Raw genomic sequence first — 12756 nt, 5'->3', positions numbered from 1 at the left:
TATGTATGTACGTATATATACATACTACACACTTAAAAATAGTTAAGATGGTAAATTTTATGTCTTGTAGTTTTTTGTTTTTGTTTTTAAGATTTTATTTATTTGGCAGAAAGAGATACAGCAAGAGAGGGAACACAAGCAGAGGGAGTGGGAGAGGGAGAAGCAGATTCCCCTCTGAGCAGGGAGCCCAATGCCAGGACCTCAGGACCATGACCAGAGCCAACAGCAGATGCTCAACACCTGCTTGTGGTTTTTATAATGAGCCCTGTCTTGTGGTTTTTATAATGAAAAAAATTAATACTCTGACCAGAAATTCCATTTTGAGGCATCTGTCATAAAAAAACAATCAGAGGTAAAAAACTAAAGATTTAGGGCGCCTGGGTGGCTCAGTGGGTTAAGCCGCTGCCTTCGGCTCAGGTCATGATCTCATGGTCCCTGAATCGAGTCCCACATCGGGCTCTCTGCTCAGCGGGGAGACTGCTTCCTCCTCTCTCTCTCTCTCTGCCTGCCTCTCTGCCTACTTGTGATCTCTGTCTGTCAAATAAATAAATAAAATCTTTTAAAAAAAAAAACCCAAAGATTTACATATAAACATGTACCATAAGCGTAATAATATAAACAGTAAAATCAACTTAAGTGTTGAACAGTAGATGAATGGTTAAATTTTAACTCTAACTTGGAATATTATGTGGCCATTAAAAAGGATGCTTTCAAAGAATGTGAAAAACTCTCAAAATGTTATCAGAGGGAAGATGGGTTACAGGACTATATTTATAACTTATGCTAAAAAAAAAAGTAGATAAGTAAGTGGGTGGTTAGATAAACTTTATGTGAACAGAGGCACAGAAGAACATACACTGAGTATTTTAGAGGTTGTCTTTGGCTTGTGAAATTATAGGTGCCTTTTCTTTTTCTTCATGCTTTACCAATTTCCAAAGTTCAATAATGAATATATGTTACTTCAGATCAGAAAACCTAAAGCAGAGGGAGCTTGCTTCTCCCTCTGCCTGCTGCTCCCCTGCTTGTGCTCTCTCTTTCTGACAAATAAATGAATAAAATCTAAAAAAAAAAAAAGATAACAAAGCAAACTGGTTAAAGTAAAATTATCACAGGAAGTTACCTTCAGGGAGTGACCAGTGAGGACCTCTTGTTGAATCAGATGCTCATGTTCCGTGCGGGGACTTTGTGACCTCTCTCGTAGCTTCTCCTTGGCCTCTTTTGCATCATTCATGGTTCTCAGCTCTGTTTCTGGGAGATAAGTTTTCTCCGTAGTTGAGTTCCAGAAATTCGGGCTGATGTAATTTGATCATCTGGGGAACACCTTCTCCTGTTGCTATAAAATTTCCAAGCTCGTGTAAAAAAAAAAAAATTTCAAGCCAGTTCATAACAGGTTGAGAGTGAATGATACCTTAAATATTTTCAGGAAATAGCAGTGTATCTTTGGTGGTACTGGGTACCCAGTGCCTTGATATCTAGGGCAGCTCCCCTCATGGCTCTTCTTGTTCTTACTCCTTTTAGTTTCCTTACACACCCCTTGCAATTGTCAAACACGGTGCATTCTCACACGCACCCTTCCTCCCTTTCTTTCCTCTTGATTATGCTTTTATCATTAGATTTCAGCAGTGGCCACAGGGAAGGCCAAGAGAATTCGTGTGACATCATCCCTTCAGAGGCCTTCGTGGCCGTCCTCAGTGGTCCCTCTTGCTGTGAACGCAAGGGCTGCAGGCAGAGGTTGTGGCCTCTCCCAAGGTCTATAAGTGTGTGGCACTTAGAGTGGCGGCCACTCCCTGCTTCACCCGTGGAAATACTTTGGACCTTGAGTTTGTACCCCTTTACTCTCTTGAAGATTTTTTTAAAATTTTTATTTATTAGAGGAAGCATGAGAGGGGGGAAGGGCAAAAGAAGAGGAAGAAGCAGACTCCCCGCCGTGCAGGGAGCCCAACAGGGGGCTCGATCCCAGAACCCTGAGATCAAGACCCGAGCCCAAGGCAGACCTTTAACCAACTGAGCCACCCAGCCGCCCCTTGAAGATTGCTAATCTCCTTTCTACATTTCGTAAAATATTTTTATACGAGAACGTAAAAATCACACCCTTAACGATGTTATGTTTCAACAGGTTTAAGAATGTTATCTTTGAAATCAGTCCAACAGAAGAAGTTGGAGACTTTGAAGTGAAAGCCAAGTTCATGGGCGTTCAGATGGAGACGTTTATGTTGCATTATCAGGTGGGTACGCACCATGCAGAACCGAAAGCTCTGATGTGAGGTGGTTGTTCTCAGCGGGGCAGGAGAGTAGGTGAAAAGGAACTGGGTCGGGGATGGCTGTCCACACCCGCAGTGAGCTGGGCTGCATGCAGCCAGGGAAGGAGCAAGGGCTGTTGTGCTTCTGCCATGGTCTGCACTCCCGCAGAGCTCTGGCAGGCCAGGATATCTTCTCCAAGCTTTTGTCTGAAGCTTCTGCTTCCTGTTGTTCAGTGGCTTGAAATGTTTTCTCTCATCTTGATTTGAGGTAGGGCTTAAAGTTGTATTTGTGACAAGCTGTGTGCAAATTGCATCTTTGTAAACTAAATCCCATTTTAAATTCAGGAAGAACTCTGCAGTGAATCATTTTATAACATAGTATTGGCTAATTTTTATTCTGTAGTATCTCTAGGTTTTACACCTTAGCAAAGCCCCAGGTACCTCGAGGCTTCCTGGGCTCTGTCCTCATCAGCCCCGTTTCCTTCTCACTGCTCTACCCTGTTGGCCTGGGCACGGGCCCTCTCTGCACCTGCCGACCTCCCCCTTCCCCCAAGTCCTTGTCCTTTCCTCCTCTATACATGTTACCACTCCGACCAGCGCTCCCCACACTGTGAGCTCCGTAAGGACTGTAGTGTATCTTCATTGCCTTCTCAGTGATTCCATGATTCCATGGTGCACATGCCCTGGTGCTTTCGTGAAAGGAGACCCCGTCAGGCCTTCAGGGTCCCCAGGGCTGTGCGGGCTCACTAGCCCCCCTCAGGTGGCGTGCTCATCCGTGCACAGGGGCATTAAATATGGAGTGAAGATCAGGTGACCCACCAGGGCCTTTGTCCTCATGGAGCCCCTAGGATTTTTCCAGAAGCTGAACTGGTTGAACTTGAACTTGGGGATTCTTTCAAGCACTCTGATTCTTGCTCTCTCATCACCTGCCTCTCTTCTGAAGTTTACAGGTGAGACCGCTCACTTCCTAAAGGTGCTCCGGACAGTGGAGGGCAGTGGGAGAAGCAGGGGCTTTACTCGGGTCCAGATCCACTCCGTCTTTGAGCTTCGTCTTTAAGCTTCATCTTTAAACTTGGGATAATCACACCTCTAAGACTTTTATCAGCACTTAGACACTATCTGATGTGCTTACCCAGTATGGAACTCATACATAGTAGACACCTAATAAACAGGTCCTTCCCCCCGTGCCTTCAAAACATAAAAGCTTTCTCATGTGAAATAGGAAGTAAGACTCTAGCGGACCCCATCACGATGCCCCGAGTGGCCGTGTTCTGGTTTTAGTGACGCATGTGTTTATCTTAGATTGAAATGCCTTCACCTTCTGCAGGTGACCCATCAGTTAAACAAACTGGAGACATGATATTGTTGCTTCTGAAGTAGGAAGTCTGTATGTTGAATGAACGTGCTGCCTTTTCTTTCCCTGTTTTGTGTATTTTGATATGAACCACGTGACTTCTGAACTCCCAGTGGACCAGGACGTTCTGTTGAGCAGTGTGCCCTGTTCCTCGGGCTCTCAGGGGGCTTGTGCCGGGGACGGTTCTGTCATGGGGCACTCCTTTCTCACCCCACTTCATGTCTGTCTTTCCTCGTTCCTTCTGGGTCCCTCCTCCCTACCTTGTGTCTTGTCTCGTGCCACAGACTTGGTTGACGGGCCAAATGTTTCTTTGAACAGGACCTGCTGCAGCTGCAGTATGAAGGCGTCGCGGTCATGAAGTTATTTAATAGAGCTAAAGTAAATGTCAACCTTCTGATCTTCCTCCTCAACAAAAAGTTCTACGGGAAGTAATTGATCTGTTGCTGCCAGCCCAGAAGGATGAAGGAAAGAAGCTCCTCACAGTTCCCTTTCTCTGGTCCTTCTTTCCTCATTGGAAGCAAAGACCCAGCCCTGAACAGAGCCTCAACTTGATACACTCCCAACACCACCCTCTTAACCCCTCCCAATCTAATGGGACTTCTACTGCCCTTTCTTCATAGTGAAATTGTATTTCAGGCTTAGTCTGACCCTCTTGTTCCTTCCTTTTTTCCCGTCACTTAGGAAGGAGCAGGTGCTCCACTAAAATCCCTCTTGGTTGGTACAAGGCTGAGAGGCTGCATGACCCTCTTGTAGGCTTTGGTGTTTGTGTGAATTAGCAACAGGGTTGGTGGGACTTGAATTCTTGTTATTTGGAAGTGGGCGCGCTCGGCACTAGGGACACGCTGGAAGGCACACGACTCGAATGTCAGGTCATCTCCAGTCACTAGCTTGTCATTTAAAGGTGAAGTTCCTGTACGTTTCCCTCCTGTCGGTCAGATGAAGGGATCCAGGGTCTCCTTGGTTCTCGTCCATTCTGATTTCCTTTATGCACAGGAGCTAACAGCAGTCCCTGTTCTGGGTTCAAAGGGAACATTTCTAGCAAAGGGGAGAGATGGCTTTCAAATGTCACCATTAAATGTGAGCAGTGCTGTTGATGTAGCTCTGATCGGGGTGGGAGAGCCCCACTGAACACACCCGGCTGCGGGGGGGCCACAACGGTCCGCCGGGCCTGCTTTTTCTGTGCTGGTGCGCGGAAGGGGGCTCCGTTCCAGAAGGTGCTCCACTCAGCCCTGTCCCTGGGGCGCGGACGGGCCAGCCCTAGCGTAGAGTGGAATTGTCTTCAAAACTGTTTTCTATCTCAAGAGTGCCTTATTAAAGTGTAGATTTACTTCTTGAAATGTGGGTGATAGAAATTTGGAAGATTTATATAATGCTTTAAAAGCCTTTAGAATACTGTAAGAAAAGTGTTTTTAAAAATTGGCTTATTTGTATATCTGAACTCTTAGAACTTTCTTATATAACTACAACACTAGGATTTATCTGCAGGGTTGCAGGGACTTAATCCTGCCTTAAATAGACCAGAACAAAACAAACAAAACCAGCCAATGGACCTAAACTCGGTATGAAGATCGCTTTTCCCCACTTTTTTCCATTCTATTGCTACCCATGCCTGCCCTGCCTTTATTGTATGAGCTCCCATTTTTCTGGGTTTAGTCAAAAACAATTCAGTTCTAAACTTTGAGCTTCAGAAGCTTTTGTTATTACATAAAAAGTCATATACTTAGAAAAAAAACCAAACAAACAACTGTTTATCCAGGAAAATATGTTGGAAATCATGCTACTGAGCCTCTGTGTTCTCTGATGTTTTGGTTCAGTATTCTTTTATCATAAAACATAAAGTTTAACAAAATAAACTTACATTTGAAAATTTATTGATGTATATTGGAAACCAATAAATTGTTTCGTTAATAACAAATCACGTGATGTGTCCCTATTACAAATGTAAGCGTTGGAGATGTGTCTTTCCTGAGAGACCGTTTGCTCAGTTGGGCCACCGCCGTGCAAATGCGAGTTGCCTGCATCTTGACGCCCCCCAGCCAGGAAGAGGTGAGGTGTGGCGCGCCATCAGCCTGACCTGGTTTTTTCCTGTATTTCTGAAGATCATTTTTCAGTGAATATTTTCCTCAGCTCAAAAGCAGATGCTGTGACAAGTAGCATCACCTCAAACACTGGGACCATCCAAAGCGTCAACCCTTTCACTCTACCAGGGGACCCATCCCAGATGCCTCGGGCCTCCGTGGCAGACCGCGAGCAGAGTTTACGGCTCCTTTAGTAAAATACGGTGTTTGGATTATTTGTGAGGATTGTAGTTCCCTTGATACAGCTCCTAATGCAAAGTAGCACAAAACGCACTTCAAGATTTTGGTGGTCGCTGGGTAGCATTACGGTTCGGATCACACGGGATGCCTCCAGACGAGCTCACGTTGCGGCGTTGACTCCACGTAGCCCTTCGGCCTCCTAATCATTAGCCGCCGCCTTCTCTGTCTCGTCCCTCCGCCTCTGACCTTCTCTTCCACCGGCTATGGTGACATTTCTCGTGAATTTACTTCCAGCCGTTCAGACCGCCCATCAGATCGCTGCACACAATTGCCTTTGTATCTCTGTATGAAATAAAAGGTCATTTGTTCATGTTTGTGTTTATTTTTCTCAGTTTCATTGTTAGCAGTTCCTGTTCAACAGTGTCGACCAAAGCGAGATTTAATGATTGAAAACCACAACAGAAAACAACCCCCTTGCCAGTCCTTCTGAAGGAGCCAACCCAAGTCGGCTACCCGTTCACTGAATCACGGCAAAGCGATGTTTAGCCCGGGAGGTTAGCCTTTTTTAAGTGTCATCTGCTTCAAGTAGCCTCCCCAGAGAAAGAGAGCGGGGTGGGGAGAGCACATGTCCCCCCGCCGCTGGTGAGCCGATGGCGGGAAGTTTAAAACCGCTACAGCATCCGATCTCTTAGGAGTGGCAGCACCCCAGGTCCCTCGGGGGAAGTCACCAGAAGGGACCTGGGGAAGCTGCTTATGGAAAGAGTAAACAGCAAACGGGAAGGGGGGTGCTTCCTTTTAAGTAAGGCCCCAGGGCACAGCCTCACTCAAAATACAAGTAAGTATACAAGCATCCCGTTGTGTTTATAAACTGTGGCCAGGGTCTATTGGAAAATTAGGGACTAAGAAATAAGAAGGAAAACAGAATGCTTCTAAAGTAAACAGCAGTGGGAAATAGAAGACAGCATTCCGTGTGAGTGGAAGCGTGGTGGGCGCCGTGGTGGGAACAGGACCCCCCGGGCCCAGCCACTTGCCCCCTGAACCCCACTTTTCTCCTGAAGTGGGGGAGCTGCTCTCTGCGGCTGTGTCACTGAGACAACTTGGGCTCCATGTTGTCCTGCAGAGAAATCAAGGGAGGCAGAAAGGTGCTTCTCAGGACCTAACTGTTAAATAAGGAAACCAGGACCAGGGGAAAGGAGAGGAAGCCCCAGTGACGCAGGCGGACAGTGAGTGCCCCCTGGCAGCCGTGCCCCTCCCACCTTGATGCCTGTGCAAACCCATGAGGAATTGGGGTGAACGTACCCCTCCATGGATTTTAAACCAGACATCTGAATTTTGTAATCTTTTAATTATGAAGCGTGCAAGTGCCCACATACTGTGAATTTCAAGAAAAAAATTCCTCACTTTCGAAGGTTTGCAGCAGAACCCGCTGTCCATTTTTCTTTACACCGAGTGCTCACCACAGTAAATGCGGTCCCCCTCTGTCACCAAGCATTGTTACAGTCTACTGACTAATCCCTATGCTGTATTTTCCTTTTTTGTTTTTTTTGAAGATTTTATTTTTAGACATCTCTACACCTAACGTGGGGGCCGAACTCACAACCCCGAGATCAAGAGTCGCCGCTCCTCTGACAGAGCCAACCAGGCGCCCCTGCATGCGGTACTTCCCCTCTCCGTGACTTACTCCTTGGCAGTTTATACCTCTTAATCCCCTTTATTTCACCCACCCACCCCCAACCGTCCATTTGTTACCTATGAGTAAGAATTTGATTTTTTTCTTGCTTCATTTGTTTTAGGTTTTTTTTTTTTTTTTTTTTTAGATCCCACATGAGTGAAATCATATGGTATTTGTTTCTCTGACTTATTTCTCTCGGCATAATGCCCTGTAGTTCCATCCATGTCACCTCAAGTAGCAAGATCTCTTTCTTTTTTATGACTGAGTGGTATTCCATTGTGTGTGTAGCCCATATCTTTTTTTTTTTAAAGGTTTTTTTTTTTTTTAAAGATTTTATTTATTTATTTGACAGAGAGAAATCACAAGTAGATGGAGAGGCAGGCAGAGAGAGAGAGGGAAGCAGGCTCCCTGCTGAGCAGAGAGCCCGATGCGGGACTCGATCCCAGGACCCTGAGATCATGACCTGAGCCAAAGGCAGCGGCTTAACCCACTGAGCCACCCAGGTGCCCTAATAAACATATAATGTATTATTAACCCCAGGGGTACAGGTCTGTGAATCGCCTGGTTTACACACTTCACAGCACTCACCATAACCCATACTGTAGCCCATATCTTTATCCATTCATCCATCGGGGGCCGCTTGGGCCGCTTCCATATCTTGGCTATTGTAGATAAAGCTGCTATAAAGAGGGTCATATATCTTTTTAAATTAGTATTTTTATTTTGTTTGGGCCAATACTGAGAAGGGGAATTACTGGATCATAGGGTAGTTCTATTTTTAATTTTTTGAGACCCCTCCATACCCTTTTCCACAATGGCTGCACCAATTTACATTCCCCCCGGCTGTGCCCGAGGGCTCCTCTTTCTCCACATCCTCACCCAGACTTGTTATTTCTTGTCTTTTTGATTCTAGCCGTACTGACAGATGTGAGGTGATAATCTCGTTTTGATCTGCATTTCCCTGATGAATAGTGATGGTGAGCTGCTTTTCAAGTGTCTTTTAGCCATTTATAAGTCTTCTTTGGAAAAAGAGATCCCCCACTCTTCTTTTTTTTAAGATTTTATTTATTTATTTGAGAGGGAGAGAGCGGAGGGACAGAGGGAACGTGAGAAGCAGACTCCCCACTGAGCAGGGAGCCCGACGCAGGACCTGATTGCAGAACTCTGAGATCATGACCGGACGCTTAACTGGCTGAGCCACCCAGGTGCTCCTCTCTCTTCATTTTTTGATCAGATATTGTTTGCTTTTGAGTCGTGTAAGTTCTTTTTTTTTAAATATCAGGTGTTTTTTTAAGATTTTATTTATTTATTTATTTGATAGCGATCATAAGTAGGCAGAGAGGCAGGCAGTGCGGGGGGGCGGGAGCAGGCTCCCCGCTGAGCAGAGAGCCCGATGCAGGGCTTGATCCCAGGACCCTGGGATCATGACCTGAGATGAAGGCTGGCTTAACCCACCGAACCACCCAGGCACCCCCAAGCTGTGTAAGTTCTTAATGTATTTTGGATATCAACCCTTACCAGATAAATCATTTGCAAATATCTTCTTTCATTCAATCGGTTGCCTTGTCATTTTCTTGATGGTTTCCTTCCCTGTACAAAAGCTTTTATTTTGATTACAGTCTCAATGATTAGTTTTGTTTTCCTTGCCCAAGAAGACATATCCAGAAAGGTGTTGTTAAGGCCAGTGTCAAAGATGACTGCCTATGTTTTCTTCTCTGAAGAGTCTCTTTTCTCCACTGTATATTCTCTTCTCCTTTGTTGTAGGTTAATTGACCAAAGAAGTGTGGGTTTATTTCTGGGTTCTCTATTCTATGCCATTGATCCATATGTCTATTTTTGTCCCTTATCCATTTTTAAAGGTACACTTTAAATGTACCCTTAAATCTTTTTCCTCTCTAAACTCATGTTTCCATTCCACTTCCCTGAGAATTTTATCCTAACGTAATATTTAAAGCTTAAGTCCTACTTTTTATTAGTCTGTCATGATTATCTAACAGAAATAAATATTTGCTTAATTTCCTTTGACTATAAGGCTGTTAATGACATCCAGAAAGATACTTGTGTCATTATAGTTCTCATTAGTGAATATTTTATCAAAGTCCTGTATTGTCTGGACAGTTGTATAAATAAGGTATTTGAAATGCGTTTCTTAGTGAGATAAACGAAGATTTTTAAATGAAGGTTTAAGAAATGTTACTACTTGTTAGAATGAGACAGAGCTTATGGCCAGCTCTCTTCTGTTTTTCATTTTTATAAATGTAAATGCTGAGAACCTTTGCTGCTCAACAAGCATATGGCAGTGGAGGATGTTGTGTTAGAATGATGCCATCCATTTTGGGAAACGCCTTAGTTTATCCAAAGAATCTCAATGATTTATCACAATTAGGACACAATTAGGTCTTCCAATTTTGTTAAAAGCCAAAAAAAAAATTACCTGAATTTATTATTCAGTTATGAGATCATCCACTTTCTCTGGACTTGGGAATTAGACAAGGGGCTTCACTAAGATTTATTAAATATCTGAATTAAAGTCATAAACTTTTGACTTAGAGACAACTTATTTAACCCAATATGCTAAAGATGCTTGGGGGAAATGGGAATATTTTAATATGGTTTCAGCACTACAAATTTTAAACTTTCTTATTAGGGAAAACTAGCATATAAATAGAAGGAATCGTATAATGAACTCCCATGTGGCCTCAGTGGTTATGCACACATAGTCAAACTGTTCTCCCCCCGAATGCCACTCCAAGCCCCCTTAGGTTGTTTTGACAAATCCCAGATATAGTATCATTTCACCCATAAATACTTCAGTATGTGTCTCTAGCATAGTGTTTCCAATTAGGGAGCAGTTGTGTTCCCAGGAGACATTTGGCAATATTTGGAGATATTTTTTGTTGTCCCAAGTAAGGGAGTGCTGCTGGCGTGCTACCCATTTAGTGGGTACATGCCGGGGTCCTGATCAACACCTTACAATGCACGGGACAGTCTCCTCTACAAAGAATTATCCAGTCCAAAATGTCAGTAGTACCGGGGTGAGAAGTCCCCCTCTTTCCATAGAAGCACTTAAGAAAAGTATCTCCAAACCATTATCACACCTAAACACTCATTTAAAAATACCAGATATTCGGCCAGTGTTTGCATTTCTCCAGTGTCTTGTGATTCCTCAAACAGTTCATATGTTTGAATCAGGAGCCAAACATGGCACACATATCACATCTGGTTGTCAGGTCTTCTAAATCTTCATCTGTAAGTTCTCTCTTTTTAAAAAAAAAAAGAAAGAAAGAAAGAAAAAAGATTTATTTATTTATTTGGCAGGGAGAGAGAGAGAAGAGAGCATAAGTAGGGGGAGCAGCAGGCAAAGGGAGAGCGTGAGGCAGACTCCCCATTGAGCAGGGAGCCCAACATGGGGCTCAATCCCAGGACCCCAGAATCGTGACCTGAGCCGGAGGCAGACATTTAACAACTGAGCCCCCAGGCGCCCCTAAGAGATGGATTTCAAGAAGAACAAGAAATATTCAGATTTGGGCTTTAGACATAGGGAGGAAGAATGGGGACGAGGGGGGAAGACTCTGGACAACGGGTGCGAAGGTCTTGTGTGTGTCCCTTTGGACCCACTGCCCACCCTCACTCTCCTCTGTGCCCCAGGGCCGCTGGCTGTGTTTGGTTGCGTTTGGCCAATGGCAGTCATCACAGGGAGACTGGAGGACTGGGGGAAGGCAGCGTTCAGATTTCTTTTTCCAGGTTGCTGCACTATCTGCCTTTCCCTACCAAAGGCCAGAGCTCGGGGCGGGTGGCTCTCACCCAACACTGCCCTCTCCCTGCGGCAGGAAGCAGTCCCTCCCCATGGCCCTGGGGCACACAGTGCCAACCGCTGTAACTGGCCCCTGGGGAGCATCATCTCTAAATCCTGCCCTCATTCTTTATTATCTTGTCTTCAAATTACCAGTCTGAGCGTCCCATCTGTTCCCTGCTGCGACGCTGGTACACAAGTGGGCCAATTAACGTCTCACTGAGTGAGAGTTCCGGGTGGGGGAGGGCAGCGGCTGAAGTAGGTAAGGATAGTTAGGATGGACGGAAGTGTGTGAATTCTGGGGCTATTTGGGAAGTGGAGTCGGTGTGCTGGCTGTTGGGAGCCACGGAACCGTGTGCAACACAGCCAGGAAAGGGCTCAGCAGGAGGTATTCTACCGTCAAGAAAGTTTGGGAAGCCCCATGTTCCATCTTTCTACACTCAAGTCATAAGAGGCGTCAGCAATTCAAGAAGCCTTAGAAGTCACACGGGAAACCTGCCTAACTTCGGATTACCTAGCTTTTTCCCCAAATGGATTGGACAGTGCAGTCCCACCCCTTACTTTGCAGGAAAATCACCTCCAGTGAGGCTCTGTTCCATGAAACACACTCCGAAATGCTGGAGAGAGGGGAGGCTGCAATCAACTCGACCTTAAGCTTTTAATAAGTAGTAAATATTACTTAGGAAACAAGCAAAGATGGGCATTTGTATCTCACGTTTGCTAAATAATTTTGTATTCCATTCTACATTTCGGGTTGGGTAAAATTATTTTTTAAACATGTTTGGCCTTAAGTTACAGATGTGTATTCTCTATTTTGCCCCAAATTGTCTGTGAAATAGTTTTCATACGAAAATGTAAGCATGTGTCCTTGATAAAGATTGTTCATAGCCACTGGCCTTTGTCTCTGGAGAAACACATTCCCAGAGGCACTGAGGTCTGGCGGGCAAAGGAAAATCTGCAGATAGACACATAGTAGAACACATACTAGAAAGGAGGATGTGATAGGAACTAAAGGATAACTCCTCTTCCAAAAAGCCAACTAACTAAGAACTAGCTTCCAAAAGTGAAGAAAACCAGAACTCAAAAAACCCCTTTCTGTGAAAAGAAACCAGGTTATTTGGAGAAATGGCTGATTCTGGGGCTGACCTGGATCATCTTGTTGCATCCAGAAGAAAAAAAAAACCTAAAAAACAGACGGGGACATATTAAAAGGACAGGGAAGCCAGCTTGAAAGTCAAGTCCAGGATACTTTAAATACAAAAATAATAACAGTAATGGATCATACCCTAATGGATAAAATAAGACTTTGTGAGTCCGTTCTGATACAGCAAATAGGGAAAGGGCAAGAATCATCGATGGGTCCTAAAATTACTGGATGCACGTTTGTTGAGTAACAAGATATTTACTAAGTCTCAGAGCCTCTCCCTTCAAGGGTCTTA

At 44.6% G+C, this 12756-nt stretch overlaps 1 protein-coding gene across 1 annotated transcript in view; it reads left to right on the top strand.

Moving 5' to 3' along the window:
- Positions 1-5509, top strand: part of IQGAP1 (IQ motif containing GTPase activating protein 1) — a 104887-nt gene extending 99378 nt beyond the window's left edge. Inside the window, exons 37-38 of the mRNA XM_044229871.1 lie at positions 2117-2225; positions 3913-5509. Of these exons, the coding sequence (XP_044085806.1) occupies positions 2117-2225; positions 3913-4026 (223 nt within the window). The 3' untranslated portion in view covers positions 4027-5509. The remainder of the gene's footprint in view (positions 1-2116; positions 2226-3912) is intronic.
- Positions 5510-12756: the final 7247 nt, after the last annotated feature.

Source organism: Neovison vison, chromosome 13, assembly GCF_020171115.1.
Source record: "Neovison vison isolate M4711 chromosome 13, ASM_NN_V1, whole genome shotgun sequence".
In the NCBI taxonomy this organism is placed as follows: Eukaryota; Metazoa; Chordata; class Mammalia; order Carnivora; family Mustelidae; genus Neogale; species Neogale vison.
The sequence above is the reverse complement of the archived record's forward strand: the minus strand, read 5'-3'. Positions and strand labels throughout refer to the sequence as shown.